The 22,792-nt window shown below is 43.5% G+C and overlaps 1 protein-coding gene across 2 annotated transcripts in view; it reads right to left on the bottom strand.

The window, feature by feature from the left end:
- The window catches only part of LOC119450309 (troponin T, skeletal muscle-like), a 30,975-nt gene that overhangs the window by 2,827 nt on the left and 5,356 nt on the right, over positions 1-22,792 (bottom strand). Inside the window, exons 2-11 of one of the 2 annotated variants that reach the window (XM_049665793.1) lie at positions 21,701-21,749; positions 19,509-19,625; positions 17,176-17,262; positions 15,031-15,219; positions 13,578-13,799; positions 12,908-12,978; positions 12,355-12,376; positions 10,239-10,319; positions 7,762-7,884; positions 4,294-4,543 (exon numbers count right to left, since the gene is read on the bottom strand). In XM_049665793.1, coding sequence (XP_049521750.1) covers positions 4,313-4,543; positions 7,762-7,884; positions 10,239-10,319; positions 12,355-12,376; positions 12,908-12,978; positions 13,578-13,799; positions 15,031-15,219; positions 17,176-17,262; positions 19,509-19,625; positions 21,701-21,727 — 1,170 coding nt within the window. In that variant the 5' untranslated portion in view covers positions 21,728-21,749 and the 3' untranslated portion in view covers positions 4,294-4,312. Of the gene's footprint in view, positions 1-4,293; positions 4,544-7,761; positions 7,885-9,955; positions 10,037-10,238; positions 10,320-12,354; positions 12,377-12,907; positions 12,979-13,577; positions 13,800-15,030; positions 15,220-17,175; positions 17,263-19,508; positions 19,626-21,700; positions 21,750-22,792 lie in introns of both variants that reach the window. The other variant, XM_037713731.2, reaches the window with a different exon arrangement.

The following is a 22,792-nucleotide window of genomic DNA, read 5'->3' on the forward strand; positions in this document are numbered from 1 at the left end:
GATAGGCTTATGATATGCGTCCCGACTTTCATATTTCGCTGTACTTGTGAAAGCTGTAGTGAATTATAACGGTGTTCTCGGCCCATCTACACTATGCTTCGGTACCGAAGATGGCAAACCTGCATTCTGTCACAGCATTGACTTCCCATCGTGAGTCTTTACTTTTTTATAGAAAATATGAAGCAAAGAACTTCGTTCTTCATCACGAAGCCCAACGCAATGCTGCGTTCATTTACTTTCTCGGTCTTTAGGTAGTCCTTTCAATATTAGGTTTATGAATAGCTCTTGGCAGCTTCACGTTTCCTTGCCACTTTACTTTTGCCGACCTAAGCTCCTTGATCACGCGAAATACCACTAAAAAAAAAAAAAAAAGCCCACGTGCTACATACTATGGTCACAAGTCTCAATGTGGCCAGTCGTAATTAGATCGTGTGTAGTGACTTTCCCGAGCTAGTGTTACGCTATCACAACATAATTTCGGGCCAATAAATAACTGTTTACTTAAAGGCCACCAGAAACTTTCGTTTAACAAGAAAAACAAGGCTAAGCAAAAAAGTTCGAAAGTTTAAGGTAATCAGAAAACTCGCGAGAAGAGTGAGTGTGCAGGCCACTCTTGCGGCTCCTGTCACCTGAATGTTCCTTCATTTTTTTTTTGCATTGCTCGTTTTATTTTGTTTTGTTTTGTTTGGTAAGCCTTGTTCTCCTTGTACGTATCCTACGTCGAGCGAAGGTTGTTCAATTAGCTTCAACTTCCCGCTATCGCCCCCGTTAACTGGGGCCTGCTCAAGTGGGCGCGTTTAAAGTTTTGACAGGACCTGTTCAGCGTTCATTAGGCTTTATGGCCGGGCCAGGCCGCTCCCACGATATACACCCCGTGGGCCGGTCGGCGTCAAGTAGCCCGGGACGAAGAAGGGTATAATTAAATCCTCCAGTTCGAGACCCTGAAGGAGGAGCTAATTTTCTTGCCTTTGCCGGGAATAAGTGTGCGTTTTTAAGGGGTAATAAAATTCCTGGCCTTGCTTCGAAATGAACAAAAACATAGATATACGACTAGAAATGCGAGACTCTTGGGCCTTCCTTGCAGCGAGCGGTAATAGTCTTCTTCGTAATACCTGATGAATATTGATAGTGTACTGTTTTCTTTTCATTTTTCTTTTGCTTAGAAAAGGCTTTTAGGCCATCATCATTTCTTTTTTTTTCTTTTTTGCGTTGCTTCTGCACCAAGTTATTGGCACGTGCAACAGGGTGAGTTATCGCACGCTGTCGATGTTCAGGCTTAGCTTGTCAGCTTGAACGCTATGAACCCAGCTAACGTATAAAATGCATAGCGCATAAAAAGTTTGCGCTAGCAGTTTTTACAGAGTAAATATGTGCATTTCGTTATGATTTGGTGGTTTCCTTTCTTTTTCTGTTTTTCTTCGTTTAGCTAGATAAGATGCACGTATTACGGGAAAATAAGAAACCATTTCATCTTTGCCTACTAAGCGCTTCCCCACAGCTTGCTGTCCTTCATTTTTTTTTTTTTTTGCTGGGATATTTTGACGTGCTGTAGCGATAATAAGAGCTAAGTTTTAATTTTAGTTTGTTTTGTGTCAGAAGGAGTGTCAGTGCCGCTTTTAATAGGCGCCTAAGAGTTGCGAACAACGCACTTAACAAGCACATAGTTAATCCCAAAGAGATTAGCCTTACTGCGTAATATCCTGCTCCTGGTTGAGTAAGCTTGAATTTTTACAGCCGGGATGTTGCCTAAAACCATCAGGGATCTTCACTGAATAATTTAGCAGACGCTCAATACTTGACGCTGAAATACTAATTATTGTTCTCAGTCCCATTGTTGCTTCTGCATTAAATGCTTGCATAGCTGCCTCGGCAGTTGCCGAATGCCTGGAACTAGTCAAAAATTCGCTTTTGTCTAGGCAGATGTACAGTCTGTCTCACACTTAGGGAAACCCTCGGAGCGCCTTGCAAGGCGCTCCGAGTTTTCCCGTAAGCGTGAAACAGACTGTACACTAACGTTACTTTGATAGATCAGAGCAGTGCTTGGAAGTTTATTCGTTTTGTTCTCACGAAGTTCCGTAGTGAGCTAAAGCATTGGTCTAAAACGGACTTGGTAGTTAGGAGGCTTACTTCTCCATGACATTTTAAGCTTGCCAGAAAACTTTCTGTGGCTGGAAAATTTGACGCTTTGCTCATGTGTAGGGTCAGCTGAAGTACGTAACAGGTTTAACTTACGATGCAGCACACTATTTATAGCATACCTGCTAAGTCTCCCTAGCTTTCATAAGGTTAACGAATTTACGCTTATTTTGCAATTTCACAAATGCTTTGTCAAGTTTTACGAGAAGCAAATTCGGTCCTTGAAAAGGCTCCGCTCACCGGTCTCCGAACTTTCCGTTGGAAGACTTCTCATGGTGCAAAGATGCAAAAGGGGTACTTGCGTCGCGCAAATTTATGCAGACAAGTTCCTGAAGAAGTTGCTGAAAAAGTCACTGTGCTCATAAAGCAATGTGTTGCTTGCCACTATTTGCTGTGCCAGGTTGTTGTTGCTTGTGCGTTGCGTCTAACGCTAAATCATCTATAATAATAAAGTGCGCGTTTGTATCCCTGGAAAGACGTGTACTCAGGGGGACCAGAAAATCCCCTCCCCCCACCTCCCAGCCTCTAGTTTCATGCAATATCATGCATTTGGACTGTTTGTTTTCCAATCTACCCGTGTTCTATTGTGTACTTCATTGCCGTTCGTTTTCTTTTTGCATTCGCAACAAGGTGCAATTTGAAGAGGCCCCGATACCTCCTCATTACTTCTTTTTTGTAATCCACTTTTCAATGCAGTATAATTTCAGTGCCTAACAATTGTCACCAATACCAATGCTCTTTCTCATCGTGTCGACGTGACGTGGGCCCACATGATAACATTTACGCTATCCTTCTTTACGCTATCATTCAATGCACGCAGAATGGGTATTGAAAAAACCGGACAAGCTCAGCCTGAACTGACAATATGGGAGTGTCGGCCATGACATAATGATCATGAGGGTGTTTCGTAAATATTTTTTCGATCGAACAGCTGCGCAGGCTCAACAACTCCTAGCACGTTAAAATTCATCACAGCACCAGAAGACATAGCGACAATCGCTGCTGCTTCCTGCTTCCTCACGTCTCTCGTAATTTCTTTTTTCCAGTGTCCTTCCTGGTCCCTCCCTTGTTTTCCTTTCTTTGTTTCTGTACAGCTATATGTTTCCAAACTGAATAATGTGCACTGATTGATGAATATGGGTTAACGTCTCAACGGGTGGCATATACGAGATGCCGCAGCTGTAAGTTATCTGCTGCTCTTATATTGGCTGCCAGCGATTTCTTAATGCGCGGTTCAATTTAAGTACGACAGAGTTTTTGCATTCCACCTCGTCATAATGCCGCAGCAAAACGCAACAGCCACTGAGCCCATCGAAGTGGGTAGGCTTATTCCCAAAGTCTGGAACGTTTCTTCCAGTCTAAAGCGCTCTGTCATCTACAGTAGCGGAATAGAGTGTGTATGCCCTAACTCTCACTTGTGCAGAGCCTGGCCAGTTATTGGCACATGCCCACTATAGGCCACTTACCTAGAGCCGGGTAGTTGGAAATAAAATAAGAGGTGTAAATGCATTAGAGCAAACGTTGAGAACAGATAGATTAGAACTAAAAGAGATAGGCGACTATGAATATGCGAAAACGAAAGAATGAATTAACAGCTTAAAATTAAAACAATTCAACTAAATTTGGTAGGACGGAAAGGAAACATTAAAGCCAGAATCCAGAGTTTAAATCATCTTAGAGAGTTTAAGCGAGTCCATCACTCCGGTACACCCAAGCGCGTCTCTGTAATACCGAATTACCGGACGCTAGTAGCGACATCTTCTGACGCTTCACCTAACCGTAATGCCTTATAGAGGTGTTTTCGTGTTCCACGAGAGTCGACAAAAAACATTTAAAATGGCCGCGTACTCACGGATACGCTGCTGCCGAAAATGTTTAGCAGCAACCAAGTAGAATACACTTGGTTATTGCAATATCAGCTGTGTGTTTCTCTGTTTTAGCTCTGCGCCATCAGGTATCGCCACCAATCCGGCCGCTCCCGTTTGCGTCTCCGCTGACCCGGTAATATGCTTGCGTATACCGGTATACCGGACACGCTAAAGCGTTCTGTTAACCGTACAAGAAAATCCTGGATCGCAGTGCAAGCCTTCCTGTCGCTGTGTTCAATTAAGAGTCGAGGCACCCAAATTAGTACCAGTGAGCAACTCGCGCACGTACCTTTCGTTTCGAAGAAGGTCTATTCCTCCTCTTCCTCCTCCTCCTCTTCCTCCTCTTCCTCTTCCTCCTCGTCTTCCTCTTCCTCTTCTTCTTCTTCCTCTTCTTCCTCTTCCTCTTCCTGCTGCTGCACGGGGGCGGGCTTGGGAGCCGGGGGTGCGGGCTTGGGCGGCTCGATGGGCTTGGGTGGCTCAAACACGGGCTCGAGCTCGTCGTCTTCATCCTCTTCCACCTCACGGCGGCTGCGCATCACCTGAGAGGAGTAGATCGGTGAGTCTCCTACTATATGCACACGGGTTTAAACAACGTAAAAAAAAAACGCGAGACACACGCCGCTGAGCTACTTTAACGCATCGTTACGAATTATGAACTTGTTAGCGTCTTCAACCGAAGCGTTGGGCGTTATGAAACCCTACATTTCGAGGTCAAAGTGGGCCCCTTCCTCAGTGGCTAGAAGGCAGGAAATGGCATAACCAGGTGCAGCTCACTGTGTATTTTTATATCACTGTTTGCCTTGCTCTTTTTCACCCCTTAACTGATATAAATACTTAGTTGTTCACCGTGCCCATCATCAAAACTACTTGCTGTCCCTCATTTTACTCTCATTTCCTTTCCCTAATGGTGAGTAGCAGGTCACATATTTGATTCAGACCGAAATAACAGCTTTTCTATCATAATAAATGGATGTCTCTCTGTAGTTGTAATTGACATGAAGTGTTGTGCTACACGGGGACACCGACACAAACAGAAAATCATACAATGCTCCTATCCTTTTTGTGTTCTTATATCCCTGTTGCGCTATACTTAATCCTGGCTAAATATAGCTAATCAACCAGCCGACACCACCGCTCTCGTCGACAAAGTTGTAAATCAGCGTTTCGTGCGTTTCGTCTTTTCATTGTGCCCTCTTTCTTGCGCTGTCACTAACTAGCACATCAATTACCGATATGCTGCTGCCACTAACTGGCAAGCCTGGCACACGTAGTAGGCGCAAGGGGGGGGGGGGGGGATGTTAGGTAATGGTATGCGACCTTACCATAGCGAATGTTAGCAACTAGACTAACACACCACTTTAGCGGCCCTTTCATAGACTCACGGGTATTAGGCGAGCGCTCTCTAAAATAACGGTGAAGAAAATGAATAATACTTAAGCGAATTTATTTCTTGAGTGAGAATGGTAACACTGAAGAGAACATTTGACGCCTCTTTTAATTTAGTGATGCAGATCTCTCTGCGATATAACCGATCATCGCAGAAACTGGCGGGGGCCACTTCACTGTTAGCCACTGTTAAAAATAAAAAATGGGTTCCTTTTAAATACAGCGGAGTCCACATCGGCAATGTCCTTAGCTTTTGCTACGTGAGAAGGGTCCACATTTACGAAGTAACCTGGACATCTCACAATTAGTGTATATGTGTCATTTCTGCCCTGGTTTGATCAAGACGGAAAGCATATATATATATATATATATATATATATATATATATATATATATATATATATTCTGAATTTTAACTTTCTACTTAACTATACAATCTGTTTTCCCCCCTACAATTTCAAGCAGTGCGAATAACCCTATCCTTAAGCATAACTTAAATAACCTTAAGCATCAGCTTTCTGTCAATAGTACTGTAATATTGGAGCCTGCAGGGCTTGTCAAAATACCTGAGCTGAGTTTATGTTCAAAAAACTTTGGTCTGCCTTTGGCGACATTTTGGTTTCCATGCGTTTATCACAGCGAACAGTGTTTAACCATTGTATTGCAAAACGTTCTTCGACTCAACACACCAGACCGACGCAAGAAAGGATAGGGAAACACGTTGTCTAAAATGAGGAGACCCCTGCGCTTCAATAATGTTAGTCGCCGATCCCTGAGCTACACTTTCGTAATCTAGAACTGTAAGCATCTACCTGAAGGCAACGAATTGAAAACATGCCTCTCTAGTAGGTTCTCACTACAATAACCAGAAGTAAGGGGCGTTACTGAACCCAATTGTTTACTTCGGTCGAGGGTTACCGCTGAGCCACACCCAAGGAGGTTTTTTGCGTGCCTTGTTTCATTAACATTGAGTACATAACTGTCGGTGTCAAAAGTGTGTGGACAACGCTATTCAAGAAAATTAGGAGTTTTGGAGCGCTTTGTGATGTAACCAGTATAACCGTACAACCTAATTTTCCCATGTCTTTGTATCTCTTCGAACAGTATAAAGAGAACCCCCCAAATTGCTTTCAAGAGGCCGTATAGTGGCTAAACACTCAAGGCCAGCACAAAAGTCTTCAATGAGACCATATGTTAAGCGGGGAACCTAACAGTCACATACCGACACGGTAGATTCGAATCCACGTGTCACTATAGGAGTCATTGCTTCAAAAAACAGTCCATTGTTCCCTGTCGTATTGTTCACAACTGTACAGGCTAGAAATCTGGGCCCAAGTTCTCAAAAAGCCCTTACACTAGAATTGTTCGTAAGAACCTTTTCCAGTTAATACTAGTGATGACATATTATTAGCGAAGGCGTCCAATCATTCACCAAGAGCACTTACAAACCAAAAGCTTTGTGCAACCGGCCCCTGAATACCACGCTGCGTTTTTCTCAGGTAGCATGGTCCGTAAAGCTTTGACGCAGACCGTAAATTCTTTGCTTCATAACCACAGTACTACTTGACAGCAGCACTGACAGACAGTTGGCGATACTGTATTGCTGCCTCCAAAGTAACGGACTGTTACTGTTGCTTTCACATTGTTCGATTTCTGAATTGCGACAAAACTCGCCAACTCGCCAAACTCGCCGGCTCGAGAAAGCACTGACAACGACGCAACTAGCGCTGCCTGGTGAGTTCTAGTGCCGTGCCATCTCTGTCCTATTGTATCGGTCGCTTTAGGCTGCTCCAACCGTTAATGATGAAATAATTCTCCAAGCTAGGGAATAATGTTGTTTTGTCTTACCATAATGTAGCACACTCTTTCTTTACGAGTGACGAGGCGTTTTTTTTTGTATTCCTTTGTTAAATACAAAAGATGTTTGCGGGATTACTTTTTCCTACTGCCGTACCCAAATTTATTCTTGTTTTTTTTTTTTACTTTTGTCTTTGCGATCTGTCATCTTATTCCTTCTTGCCTCCTTCCCTTCTGCCTATCTTCAAATTCTGTTTCTATTTCCCTCCTTCTCTAAAGAGTAGGCAGGCGTCGTGCCCCTCTCGGTGGCAGTTGCTGGCCTGCTTTTTCACTTGTTTCTCTTTTTGCCCATTGTATAGATGCATTTGAATAGAACAATAATAATAATAATAATAATAATAATAATAATAATAATAATAATAATAATAATAATAATAATAATAATAATAATAATAATAATAATAATAATACGAAGAAGGGCTTCTGGGCAAATTCTATTTTTGAATACTTGGAGACAAACACTGCTCTATCAAAGAAGAAATATGTACTGGGCCCACCTTTTGCCCAAACGTACCTGCTTGTTCTTCGGGTTCTCAGGGTCCCACTTGGGCAGACCGCTGCGACCAGACTCCTTGAAGCTCATCATCTTCTCCTCCCACTGCTTCTCCGACTCGGCGTCCAGCATTGCTTCGAGGCCCTGCGATGCGGTATGCAAGAACGCCAAACACCACATCAGACGAGATGAGCGCGCATCGATTATTATGTGACTGTCGCTCGTTTACCTTACTTTTGCACAGGGATGAAATCAATATCGAATGACGGGCACACCGTCCAATCTGGTGTTTCATTTCGCTGGCCACACTGTCCTGCAGAGTTTCTTGCCAGAATGCACTTTACTACTTTCAAGTTCTCTGTATACGACCTGAATCTGCTAAAGTGAAGTTGACATAATTGCAGTTATACTAAGTTCCTTTACCGGCCATGCACCTTTACGTTTCGAAAAGCTTATGTCGGTAGACTACCGTAACCTTATGCCTTGTAGTGCGGCAGTCGAGTCTTTCGATAATGTAATAAATTACTACAGCGGTAATCATTCAGAATATATTTCAGGATACGGCTCCCCTTCAAAAATTCCCTGAAAGCAAGGTAGTAAAAGTTTTTCTCTTCATCAACGCGAACCTGACTTACGCAATAAATTAACCATGGTAGTACATAAATGTTTCTTGTTTCACTTTTTGCACTTTACGAGTATGCAGGTTAGCACGGGTCTAGAGCTAAACGCTCCTGAAAAACACACGTTTCGCCGGCACTAAGTCAAACAGAGTAGTATCGACATTCATGCCAGTAGAAAAAAAAGAAGAATCGGGAGTTTCACATAAAACATTTAATGAAATCGTGCAACAGAGGGGCGACATTCGAGTACACATACTTTGTACCCATTTACACACAAGCTGCACAGCCCGCGAGACATGCAATGTGGTTGAGCAGTTGACAGTAAACAGAGTAGTCGATAGCCATGCTTACATTCTTCCATGCATAGCGTTAAAAATATCGTGTCTACTGCAAATGGAAGTTGTGCGCTGATTTTGACGTGGTGTCGCGGACGTCGTCGATGACCTTTCGCCCTCAGCATTTCTAGCCACAAGACCCACATGGATATACAACGCTTCCAACTGGACGTATGTAACACGCTTATGTAAGTTTAACAGCAATGGTCTTTCAGTTTGTTTAGGTCAAAGTGTGTCATTTCTTTTCTGTGACACGTTTTTTCTCCTTCATTTAGAAACATGCATAGACCTAATTTTATCAGTGACTTGGCAATCAATCAATAGACATCAAATTCTTTTAGGATGATATCTTATGTCCAAGATCGGCATATGGTTATGGTCTCAGTGTGCTCATGGGTCAAGTATGGGTATTGTTTAGTAAGATGTAAAAATCATTCAGTAAGTTAAAGCATGACAAGCTGTTATTCTTTAAGAAATCTCTCGCAAGCTTTTACGGTGGTTAACCTTAAATCGTTTATGTGCTATGGTTTAGAAGGCCTTCAATATGCTATAGTTTAGAAGGTCCTAGATGAGTTATAATTTATGGCAACGAGAAGCTGCAACTGCCCTTTTCCGTGGTATAAATGTCCTTCGATAACTAATACTCACTTTCCCAGTTTAAAAGCTTTACCTTCATGGTAAATGCCTTGTATATTGGGCAGACGTTATGACAAATGCTGCATTCCACCTACCCGCTTCGTGTTCAGAGGAGTCTGCATTTTAATTTAATAGCCTTTCTTCATTTTATTGTAACTATCGGAAGTCGTATCGACACTACGTTTTCTAGCCCCAGTGCTAACAGAAAGAACGTTATTGCTAATTCCTCCCTCATGAGTCAGATTTGGCTGTTCCTAAGTTGGATACCATAGAAGCAGGCTTTCTTCGATGAAGCAGTTCAGTAACGGTGGCCGTGAAAAGCACGACTTTATTGCAGTTTTCATTAATAGGCTCTGCTTGAGCTTCCTAGTATTGCCGTTGATGCCCTCGAAAAGTTAAGAACATCACTACCAGTATTGTTATCAATGATCATTTCGTGTAGATAACTTTCCCTTTGAGGCCTTGGTGATTCGACGTACTAGTGCAGCTTCTCGGTTTTAGGTGTTAATTCTCAAAGGGAAGAAGAAGAAGAAGAAGAAGAAAAACTCGTCGTTACTATAGGAAGAAGGCCACACCATATGGAAAGCGAGGGCAAGCCTGCGTCCCTTCTAGAATGAAACGTACTCCAGAGAAGAGTTCACGCTTGTCGACGAAGGTGCGGCGATCCGTCCTTCGCTCGTACTTGCTGGCCACCTGAATCTTGGGCTGTTGCCACACGACGGAGCAGAGAGCACGGAGACGGGCAGAGGCGACAGCGCGCACCGCACACATTGTGCGAGTGGAGACGGGTGTTCACGAGGGATCGTCAAGGACAGAGAGAAAGAGAGAGAAGGGGAAGAAGGTAGAGAGAAAGAAGAGAAAGAGACGACATCGTGAGCGAGGCAGCGGTTCGCGCAGCGCTACTCACACCGTCGTACAGCTCCCTCTTGTCCTCGAAGGACCGCCTGTCCAGCCGCCGCTCGTACTTGCTCGACACCTGGATCTTGGGCTACCGTTCGCGCATTTCAGTAAACGCTCGCACCTATACTACACATTTGGTCATTCATTATAATACGCTCGTTATGTCTGCTACATCAACGAAGCATCAGCCACGGATAATGGCAGCGTTCTTTTCGTCAGCGCCTTTAGACGAACACCGTCTTTGCCTGCCGTTGCGATTACTATGAGTCGTGGTCTTGCCATTGCAATGAGCGAGTGCTAGTAAAGCCCCACGACATTTAAACGTGCGAGCTAGGGTCCGAAGGCCTACCATCTTTTTTCAGATCAGTGGCTGCAGCTCTTTTCGACTGCGAGTCGCTGTATTTACAGGTCTCAACTCCCGATGAACGCTTCCAGTAATTGTGGCCGAAGCTTCTTGAGTGAAAATTACTCACACCTGTTTTAAATGCTATTTTGTCATGAGGTTTGCCCGCACGCTGACACAGACTGATATTTATTCTCAAAAAGTGAACAGTTCTTACTTTCAAACTATGAATAATTTTCCATCACAGTCAAGTTGCTTCATCATAGAGCGCGAAACCAGTCGCTTCACTTCCACCTAAGAAATAAAACAAGTGGTCCCTATAATATATTGCATATATAATGAACCATAATTTGCATCTATAAAGAACAGCAACTTGGCGGGCTCTAATGACACGAGTTTCTGCCAAATTTCTTTTGGTTCAAGCATAAAAGTATCGAAGGGTTTACTCAGCTCACAAAACTGTGCCCTGAAACAACATACTCAACAAAATAAGCCTCTGCTAAGCGTAGAAACAACATCTTCAACTGACACAGGTTCCCTTCGTGCTAGATGGGCGTCCGCCAACTTATTCGCTTAAACGTAATATTGCTCACAAGTGAAATCTGCACTGCATATCTGATATTAGTACACACCCAACTGAATGGAAACAATATGCAACCCTAACACTCGCGTGTTTACATTTATTCGGACGAAGAGCCCAATAAGGTAAAACTATTCCAATCTGTTTTGGTCCACTCTCACGACGTCAAATTTATGTCACCGCCTACGTTATAGCATCGGGCGGTGAATCATTGCGTTGTTAGAACCTCCCAATCAAGCACTCTCCTCGTTTATAGGAGGTAACATTTTCGTATTTCAAACCGAATAGCATGGCCTACATTGAGAGGTTTTTCTTATCTAATTGGCTGACAAGAGACGAGGAGCACGCAGAAATGGAGAGGGTTTCGGTGGGGTCGAGGTAGCGCATTGAAAGTTAATATGTGGATGAGGAGGGTGGTGCCGACGTCTGGGATTGGTCCGCTTCCCCTTGCTTAGCTTGCGGTGGCTGGTCGAGAATCCCAGCGGCGTGCAATGGAAGGTTAAAAGTGCCGCTAAAACAGATCCTCAGTGAAGAAGAGTTGGCAGAGCGATGTCGCATACGTGCTGAAAGGGCTCGTCAACGTTATACTACTACGTTAAAACTGTTATTATGCGCAAATAAATCCGTTCTCCTCGGCAGCTTCGAGTAGCCAGTGCCAGAGCGATCAGTAAGCAGGCCTACTCTGGCCCTTTCGGAACGGGACAGTCTCCGGATATTCCGAAAAAAAAATTTCAGTTTTACTCGACTTATTAATGCATCTTTATGCGTTCAGGTTACTTTTCCGCGGTGAATTATCGTGGTATTGTGACATCGCGGGACAGAAAGGTCAAGTGGGCGCAGACCGAAAACTTTTGGCCAGCAGCGGAGGGCTAATGTCGAAAAAGGTGTGGAATCAGAAATAATTATATTTCTTTTGTTAGGTATAATCATGCAAAATCCGTGGGCACTCGTCATATCAGATGGGGAGGGGAGTTCTCGCGGTTATCGCGACATCCGTGTGATAGACAGGTGAAAAATATTTTGACCGATCATGTAGGGCTAGTTGCTGAAATGGAATGCAAACAGTTTGGAATAGATTTACTAGCGCCCCAAGTATGTGACTTTCACGATACAGCCATGTCTATTACACTTTGATGACTGTCCGTAGGTTATTGTACGCTTTAATAGTCTCGAGAATGTTCAGAAGCATAGCCAACTTACCGGGTGCTTTCCCTGCAGAGCTCTGAAATACAATAGAAGTTGGTGTAAGTTATTGAATGTTGCTCTGGGATTCCATATACAACATACTTCTAAATTAAAACAGTATGCATATAAAATACAATATATAGCGCGTATGGAGCTACCCAAGACATGGATGAGTCAGCGCTCAGCGTTACAAAAGCACCTCTAATGACTTATGAGTGTGCAGAATTGCGGTCATATTGAAGGCTTTAGGAGCCTGAAGTAAGGTTAAATAATAAATTTACATCCTATTTCCTTTTTTTATTGAAATGGCTCACAAGACCTCGCCATCCCGCTCAATGTTTACGGAACCGAAGGGCAATCTCTGTCTGCTACTTTTCTCGCGTAGCCCCTCGCTCTCACCCGCGACCCCGTTCACATCCTACACTTTTAGTGAAAGTAGGTCTAGCGTATCTCCCCTGTACAATTAACCGATGAAAGCATGGCTATCGTCAAATCACCTGCAGGAATTTACAGTACTTCATCGTGGTGCACAGGGAACAGAGTTGTAAGGTAGTCTATATACACTCACTCGGGGTCGAGACCCTTCTTGAGCGCCCTGCTCCTGTTGATTTGCCGCTGACGCTCTGCAAGTTCTTTCAGCTGCAGGAGAGAAACATGCACACCCACTAGGTTTAACAATGGTTGCGGCGCTTTACCGTGGATTTCTGTAAGCCACCGCCAAATATCTGAGACTGCACCAAATGTGCGAGTTTTTACTTTTGTTCAATTAGGTGGCAGAAATGCACGCATTCGAATGTAGAAGTATTTGATGCTGTGAAACTTCAGCAAGTCACGTGAATATTGCAAGAATTTTCCAACTGAAGTGCCTGCTACATTGATCAATTCATTGGCATCCGTAGATTAAATCCTACGAATAAAGTGGCTGACTAGAAATTATGAATTGTGGTTGAACAAAACAAGTCTCCTTGCTCGCCAGGGAAACAGTTGTTTCCCTGGCTAAGACAAGGCGGAAACGTTGGCTTCAGCGGTTCCTCGTTCGGCCACAAATGTTTGGTCACTTGAATTCTCATGTCACTGCGAGAATCTGTACTGCTTCGATTTGAAAACAGCAATTGTAAATGAGCAAGCAGAAAGGAATACTTTGTCCGTTGATTATGCGGATTTGTACGAGCTTCTTTCCAAGCTAAGATGCGGTAAAGAAGCCGCGAAGGGTGGAAAAAAAAGTGCGCAGCGCTCACATCGTAGTCCTGCCTCTTCTGGCGCTCTTCAAGATCGTACTTCTCGGACTCGAGGTTGACAACCTTCTCCCAAAGCTCCTTGGCCTTCTCACGCAGTTGCTCGACGGTCAGGCCTTCGATTTCCAAGGGCTTGATGCGGAACGACAGGATGGCCTTCTTGTCCTCTTCCATCTGCTCCTTGGTCTTACCCATCTCGCCTCGAGCGTACATGATGTTGGCAAACTGCAAAATTAATCGCACATGATTAAATAAAGAAGCTGATGGCAACTTCTTTATTAGTGAGCTCGCGGTACAGCATCGATACGACTGCGTAAAAATTATTTCATGCAAAATGAAGTCCACTGCGCGATTAGTGTTGCATATAGGACGCCGATTGGTGGCGCCCCCCTATAGCGCGAGCCTTGTGCACGCAATAAAGAGATGTAGGGCCGAGGCGGGCCCTCAGAGCTTCACCGCCACGCCAGCTAGTATGGTCGTGCGTCTCGTTTCTTCATGCTGAGATTGTAACAGATTTGGCGACGAGGATGAGATTCGAACCCACGCGGGCAAAGTTGCGCATCTACAAGTATGGCTTTTCGGGCTAGTTGGTTAGATACATCAGAGGTGGTCATAACGCTAGAAGACACGGACAAGAACGAGAGAACAGGACGAGCGCTAACTTTCAACAGTTGAAAGTTAGCGCTCGTCCTGTTCTCTCGTTCTTGTCCGTGTATTCTAGCCCTATGACCACCTCTGTTGCGCATCTAGCTACTCCTCTACATCAATTGCTGCGAAAGCACCTCTTGAAACGATTCATTATGCACTCGAAACTTTCTATATGTTTGCGTACTCCTTGCGTATCACTACTGTGCTGTTAATCTGAATTCAGTATGTTATATCGCTTCTACAAAAAGTCACGGAGAACATAAAAATGACGGACCAAATTTTATAGAGTTTCATTAAAGAGTGCTAGAACCAGTTAACATCGGCAGCCAAATACTTGATCATGTCTTGTTAAATCAACACCGAAGGCTTCGTGAAAGTTCTTTCGATATACCCTCCGAGGACAACTTTCTTTGTACTTTAGAGCGATATAAGGCGCCTGAATTTTCCTACATCCTGCTAATCTTTTTTACCCTGATCACGCAATTCGGCCAAGCTCGTTCTGCATCCACTTGCGCATATGCTAACACAGAAGGCACGCGCCCCATGCCTTCCAAAGAAACACCCTATCGTGCGTTAGTCCTCAGTGAGCCTCTGACGCATGCAGCAGTTTCTCGCTACAGGTAAGAAGCAGTTGATTGCTTGTTTCCTTCACTGCTCCTATCATGCTCCACCTCTGATGCTACAGGTCAGTGGCCACGTGCACCGCGCGAACCACGCGTGGGTGGCAAGAGGCAAGGCTAGTTTTGCGAGCCCCCACCGCTAGTCAAGGGCTGACCGAGCTGCGACGTTGCGAGAACGCGCGGCTAACCTTGTCAAAGCCGGAGCTTCCCAGTGCCGAGCCGGCCATCTCTTCGCCCTCGCGTTTGGTGATGACGAAGTTTGGCTTGACGGGCTCCTGCTCACGCTTCTCCTTGGCTGCCAGCATGGCCTGCCGCTTGCGCTCTGCCTCTTCCAACCGCTTGCGCTTCGCCTCGGCTTCTCGCGCTTTTTTCTCCTCCTGCAAGAGACGTGCCGCGCACGCAGGTAAGAGACCGGGTGGGAACCCTAAAGTGAAATAATTGCGTGCAGGAAAAAGGGAAGGGCACACGTCATCATCGTCGTCATCAATGCAGCCGCACTCTTGATGTGAACTCGGGGTTTGCGGTGAAGTACACACACTCCGAGAAAGAGAGTCATCCTGCACCCGCGTCCCTAGACAGTTAAACCCTCGTGCGAAGTAATAGCGGGGAAGTGTGGAGAGAATGAATGGAAATGTCATCATAATTACAGCAGCACAGCGAACTCGTTCGCTGTATGTCTAGCCAGTCACCTGGGACTTGAAAGACAAGATAAAAGCATCGTCCCGTAAGGAAAAAAAATGAACTGGGAATTAGTTTGCGGAAACGGAAAATGGGAATTAGTTTGCCGTTGTCTAACTTGGTCCGCAGAAGGAAACACGATTCCTTCGTTTGACCTGTTCTTTTCCCTTTTTTCCCCTTTTTATCCCCCTACCCCCCCTGCCCCCCATTTTTTTCGTACGTGTTCTGATTCCATAGATTGAAGGATTACGCGTTGAGAACATCTCCTGGGTTCGCGACACGTGGGTTCCCCCTTGTTGCTGAAGCAGCGTCACCGCTGTCGTATGTGAGAGAGAAAAAGAAATTAGGTATCGAGGATAATTGAAACCGTTAGCACGACAGAAAAAGAAAGAAATACACAGTTGCCTGGCAGAATCGTCGGTTTCAATTATTGAGGCCTTCCCTTTTGTTGCAAACAAAAGAGACTCTGGCCACGTGGTATTGTGTATAACATCGGTTCCTTCCTTAAATATGTGGACGGAATGTTTTCTTTTGTGTCAGCAATACCCCAACTAAGGCGTCACCTTTTTTGTCTGCGAGTTTATTTACTTGCGTAGCGTGTAGACGGTGTTTTGACTCGATGTTTCGATGTACTGAGCACGTATTCTGCAACATTTTGAACGGAGTGGGAGGTTGAAGCTTCCCGATAAGTGTACTAAATGATCATAGGAGTAGTAGCTTTCCTACAGAAACATATTTATGAATACGAAGATGATAATGACGATCATTATGCGCTGCAGCAAAACCTCACAACCTCTCGCTTAGCATGCGAGACACTATTTGCTTAGCGTAGCCAATGCTCCCATGAAAATTAACTGCTATGTATACTACAAGTAAGTTCCAAAGCATAAACAGCGCTTCAATATGCGGAATAGACATTGCCGCAACTTGAAGTTGCTGCCCAACCAACTGCATTGATGTTTGCGTGGTGGTATTTCTTTTCTCTAAAGACACTGGCAAACAAAAATTTCTCCGCTTAAGGCTTTTCTCTGCCTAATGCTTAATGTGTTCTATGCTGCAAACTTCGAACTTTATTTACGTCGTAAATCGATACATGCATAGCTATTTATTCATATGAAGGTCCCATGCTACACGGTTGAAAGGGCGCTTCTTGTTAGAAATTGGGTGCACATAAATGCAAACAATCATATCAAAACAGCGATATGTATATAGAAAATAAGAATTATGAACCTACACCATAAGAACATAGGCGCAGTGAACATTGTAATAATAGAAAACAAAAACAGGAACATATAGCAATACAGATTACTTAATAGAGACAGCATCACATTACTAATATTTCACCACTTATTACGGCACGAAGTGCTTATGCTTTAGAATTAGCTTCCTTGGTAGCGCCTTCTTGTGCATAGCTGAAACGCTTCTTCTTGAACGATTATAGTAGTAAAGCAAACGCTAACTCCTAAAATAGCTTCTTCTCATAATTTTATTACATGCCATTACCTCGTTAACCTACTCGGATATATCTTGCGAAATAGATGGCATTCGAAGGAGTTTCGGTGCGGCTAAGTGCGTTGCAAATCAGCGGCACCTTCAACTCCACAAAAGTGCAATGCCCGGAAACGGCACTGCCAAGTATTCCCACTTGTACGTACCATTTCCTTGATTCTCTGCTCTTCTTGTTTCTTCTTGAACTCCATCAACTTGGCCTCTTGCTCGGCTCGCTGGGCTTTTCTTTTCGCCTGCGAAGGAGAACGCAGTGTCGGTAAAAGTGATTGGCATCGACTGCGCGTGTGGTAATGGATTCCCCTTCTTCCGTCTTCAAAAAACCCACTGGGAGTAGTGGCAGAGCCGAGATTATTATTTTTTTTCCGAACATCAGAATTCAACCGATAACGCGTCTGCTTAAAGACCAATGAGATGCCTCAAATCTAAAATGCTTTCTAGTGATTATCAATTCACTTTTTTTGTAAACCTTTTCTCGTAAATTGGGTCAGAAGCTGGAATCTAAGCAAAGGCCAGAAGGAGCAGTCAATCTCTGTCATGAAACGTTTAATTTTCCTTAAGTAAAGTTCGTAATCATCGCTTAGTTCTGAAATATATTTCCTGCAAGTGCGGCTGCTGCTAGCGAAAACCAGCTAGCAATTAGTATGGATCGGACTACTTTTGCTTCTTTGACAGCAGTTTGTTTCTTTCTTAGGCCATGCAGGTTGGGTCTGGCGAACATCGTGCACAACCAAACACACTATTTAATCGCTTGTTCCAACAAAGAAGAGGGAGCTATGGGAGAATAACGTCAATGACACTTATATGCATAAAGACATAAAGGCATTTCGAACGCACTGAGCCCTAACAAAATTCAGCAGAGTTTTTTTTTCTATATTGAAGGTCGCTCGTCACCATTATTTCAAATCGTATTTCTAGGCCAGAGTCCGCCTTCAAGCCTCAACGTCATTGATACAGCAACCTGAAACCTATAAGAGGACAAGAGTCAGTTACTTCATTATCATATTAGCTATGCTATGGTGCTTTTCTCGACCTACAAAACAGGGCGTTAATTCACAAAACTTTTCATTCGTAGCTATTCGTCATTGGCTGGCCACCTTCACTAATAATATGTCTAGGATCGGGATGGGTTGGAATTTGTTCTTAGGAACAATTCTAGCGTAAGAGCTTTTTGTAAATACGAGCGCAGTTCTTTCCGGCTTCTCTTTCTTCTGTTCTTGCTAAGTTGCAAACATTTATCGAAAACAAATAAAAAGCTATCTGTCATAAGACCGACCATGTTTATAACATATATCAACGTTGCTGAGAGTAAACCTTTATGAACACCAGCGTGGTTATAGAAAAGCACACTAAGGAAGTTAATACTAACTCACAGTATGCATTATGTCCGTCCCTAGTCCCGACGTAATCCGATTATCAAGCGGACCAGTGATTCTGATAAGAGGACCCATCTTGCATAACATTTTATTTTTTCTGAAAGCCTCGCACGTTAGGTTATAATTACCTTATATAGGCATTCCGAACGTCTTGTTTTCCCTGACGACCATGACCTATACTTTGTGCAGAGAAACAGTGCATGGTACCCTAATCACTTCCTTTATATAACAAAGCTTGAAACGTTGCGATTGGAGCACTGGGTATTCTGTAAACATATTGCAGGCATATACCGCCGTAGGCTTGAATAGAAGATGCGAGAATGCTGGACAAAAGATGTCCACTGTTCATGAACTCTTCATGTATACCTCTACGTTGTCCCTTGTGGTATTATAAGTTGATCACAATTGTGCATATCGCACCATTTAGCTAGAACAGTGGTAGCGGACGTGACTTTACAAATATTGTGGTTGACAAACTTTTTTTCGCCCTTACTATAGAGTACATTGATTCGACGTGCAGCTCGTACTACTTTTGAAATCACTTATATGCCTATAATCACTATCTCTCCGTGCAATTCTAGCCAGGTATAAGAAAATTATATATGCACTTTTGTATACTTTTTTGTTTCGGTCTTTCTTGAACTTCTCGTACAACGTTTACTGTTACGTCATTGTTTTTCAATCTTGATCGTAGGTTATTTTTGAACAGTTGCTTACATCAGTTCACGCTGATATTTTGTTGTCATTTGAAATCCCCTGAACTGTAATTACATTCATAATGTCAAATGCGTTCATATCGCCTCCTAACATGTTACTGAAACACATTTTTTTTCGCCCGCTGTGCTTGACCTACTTACGAGAAACGACCCGGTTTAAAATTGATAATGCTGCGAGATCCGCGGCGAGCAGCAGCCATTGCAGGATACTCCGTCACTCGGATGCTAAAGCATTGGCGGACGAGACAATCGAGAATGCCTGCCTGTTCGAGAATCGAGAATTCTGCCTGTTCTCAGTGTGCAACATTCTAGGTCGGTTGTTTGTATAAATCATCAGAGTATCTTTGATCGTTCGATATAACTCACAAGGGTTATGTGTTTATGGCCTACCTGTCGTTCTTTTAGTTTCCGCAGTTCCTCTTCTTCCTTGGCGCGTTGCTTCTTTCGTTGCTCCAGGTATTCAGCCCACATCTCCTCCTCCTCCTCTTTCTTCTTGCGGAGCTTCTCCTGCGAACACGAGACGGCAACTCTCAGCACGAGGCGGATATACAGCGTGTGTACCTGTGACACCGATTGCTTAGCGGCCCGAGACAACTGTAATCAGGGACATCTGTTGACTGAACTCAATATCGATGACAGGAAAAGAATAATACAAATGCCAACAGGATTTCAACTTGCTTGCAAGCAATAGCTCGTATCTGTAAAGCGTGATCTACACGAGATAGTCTGGTTAGTTGTCTTCACCTTTATCTATAAAGGACAACGGAGCTAACGGTGAGAACACACAAGCGCAAACATTGTAGTACTACCGCACATGGACGTATTTTTACTTCGCGTTTACATTTTTTGCCAATCGTAACAGATATGCGGCAGACAACTTTAAACTGCAAGGTAAAAGAGCAGCGAATATTGTGGGTTCTGCCGTTGTCACTTGACGCTTTGTAGGACAGCCGTATATTTTTGCAATACCCGTGAATTCTTTTGCGTGGTATGAGCAAGTGTGGCGCTTAGAAATAGTACACAACAAATTCTACTTCTCTGCCTCTAGACGTTTAGTTGAAAACAGTCCTGCCAAGACTAAATTGTTTCAAAAAGTAGGACGCATAAGTTGCGTTGTGCAAGTCGCATTGGGTGTTCGTTCAAAATTATTTCCGACTACTTCCCTCGTACGTGAAACGAAACCCCTGAATTGTTTTCAGTGACGTGAGTAATCGAGGTGCTTAGAAGCAGTTTGCAACTAATTTCACCTCTCTACAACAAGCTGTTTATCTTTGAAAAGTGGGACGTATTTGTCCCAATGAGACTAAACGACTTTTTTGAAAAGTGCGACTCATTTCTCCCGCTGACCTTCTAGGCTCTCAATGCAAAATAACATGTAACAACTTCCTTCGTAATACGGGCCGAAGCATGCCAGACTAATTGGCACAGCGAAGGCCGTACAAAAAGAAAACAAAAAAAAGATGCCTGTTCGAACTTCTTGCCCGAGCGTCGAACACCACCGGCAACAGCGCCTTTCTTATCACTATGGCGAGTACTGAGCACTCGCTGTCACCTCAGGATACAAAAAGTGGTGCTTATGGCGAGATAATGGTGTAAATGTAAATGCTGGAATGAGGAATAACTTATCAGGCATCTTGAGAACTTTCTTCTCGCCAGCAAATATGGACCATATCCATGAAGGGTTCCCGTAATGAAAACAATGTTTCTAGCTCTTAAACGCTTGTCGCCAATCAGTATACGTTACACCCAAAAGTATTTTCGCATGAAGTGTTAAAACAACTAGATGAAAGGCAGCACCAAACAAACAAAATAAATGGGTCTCTTTGCCACTGAGGAGCATTTTCGCACACATCGCAAAGTTGGATGTAGCATTGTTCTACAAAGTTATAATATAACTTGCTTTAAAGAATACGGCAGCAGAAAATTTTAATTATTTGCCGGCAATCAGTCCTGTTTGATCACTGGGGCAAAATCCACCGGACCACGTACAATAGTTACAGCAAAATAAGTTTAGCGAGCTTTTCGTGGCAGTGTTTCGATGTTTGGTGCTATCGAAGAATCTGTAGGGCACTGCACCGTCTCGTCATAGGAAAACTTCTGAAGTACCCCTAAGACGCGCACAGCAGTTACCTAGTCGATGACGGGAAGGAATAAGGCGTGCACAGTACTTTGGATGCAGCAGGAGAAAATCAGCAGTAGGATGCCTCCTTTCCTTTTAAAGGGGCGTAATCATCACCATATCATCTGCTACCGGTTTTGTATGACAGCAGGTACTCTCCTGTTCTCATGCCAGTGGTTAATATCCTGCCATTTTTAGGGTTTAATCAGCCTGATACCGAAAGTTGCCCATGTTATGCTGACAACCTGTGCCAACCCATCATTGTAAAAGATTTGTAAAATATTTATTGCGTTCATATTCGTCAAAGCCCAAGTCATTTAAACGCAAGTTCAAATCCGGTACCGAGCTTTCCACATCAATGCATACCGTCATCGTGCCTACAAGCCAATAATGAGATGAGATCTGTTTTTGATTTCCGATTTCATTTTTTTTCAATACTCGCTGCTAGAAATGCTTAACTTACCTCCATCAGCATCTCTGCCTCCGTCATCTTGGTGTTTTAGTGGTGGCTCCTGAAAGTAAAAGAGCACAGAGTTAAATGAAGGTTTCTTGCAGGCAAAACGCGTTCGATTGCAGCAGCAGCACAGAGAACGAAACATGAATTTTATATCTGTTCCCGTTTCCCTACCCAGCGAATACAATGGATAAACACTGTCAGAATGTAGCCTAAACGTCATGTTCTGTCCTCATTTTATGAAGGTCATGAATATGTAGAGCAGTACAATGCAAGCTTGGTGGCTGAAAATATTGGGGAGAAAAATGGGGGGTAGCGGGATAGGCGGGGCAGAGGGGGGGGGGAGGGGGGGAGGGGGAATGTGCGGTGAGGGAGCTGTCACACACAAACGTAAGACATTGCAATTTGTGATGTACGAAATAGCACTTCCTTTTTTAACGCAAGCGTCGCAACGCCTTTTGTTGTCCTTTACTGAAAACATGCGCACTTATTAGCCATAGATTCGTACAAATTAAACAGGTCCAACAAAGCCTTTTATATGCAAACGCCATGTAATGAACCACGTGCACTAATTTCAAATTATTGCCTGGCAAGTTTATAATTGCGCAATAAAATGTAGGTTATAGAATATACTAGATTATTATATGCCAAGGTGTCGTTTTCACTGGGACATTTCATTGCTCTTTATATGCAAGTTTGTTTTTGTTCCTAAATGTTGCGCAGAAACTGTAACTCTAGATTTACTTGTCGCCTCTCTTTTGTAAGTTTATGTCGTCTGTGCATAAAAAATGCAGTAAGAGCTGAAATATTTTTCCAATCCTGGAAAGCTGTAACGTAAGTGCTAAATAAAACGAGGAAATTCAAATAAAATGTGTTATACCTCTGATATCCTACTGATTTTCTTCTTTTGTCAACACGGCTAAACCAATACTTTCCGAAAATTGCATTAAACGTATTTATGATTTATCAACTACTCAACGGATTTTAATGTTATCAGATATCGAGCTGAGTGCTAGGCAGCGCCTTTAGAGTTGACATGAAAGAAGGTTGCCATAGAATGTAAGCAGGATTCGATTAGGGTTTCATGCTTATGGATTAACT

Source organism: Dermacentor silvarum, chromosome 4 (genome assembly GCF_013339745.2).
Source record: "Dermacentor silvarum isolate Dsil-2018 chromosome 4, BIME_Dsil_1.4, whole genome shotgun sequence".
NCBI classification, from domain to species: Eukaryota; Metazoa; Arthropoda; class Arachnida; order Ixodida; family Ixodidae; genus Dermacentor; species Dermacentor silvarum.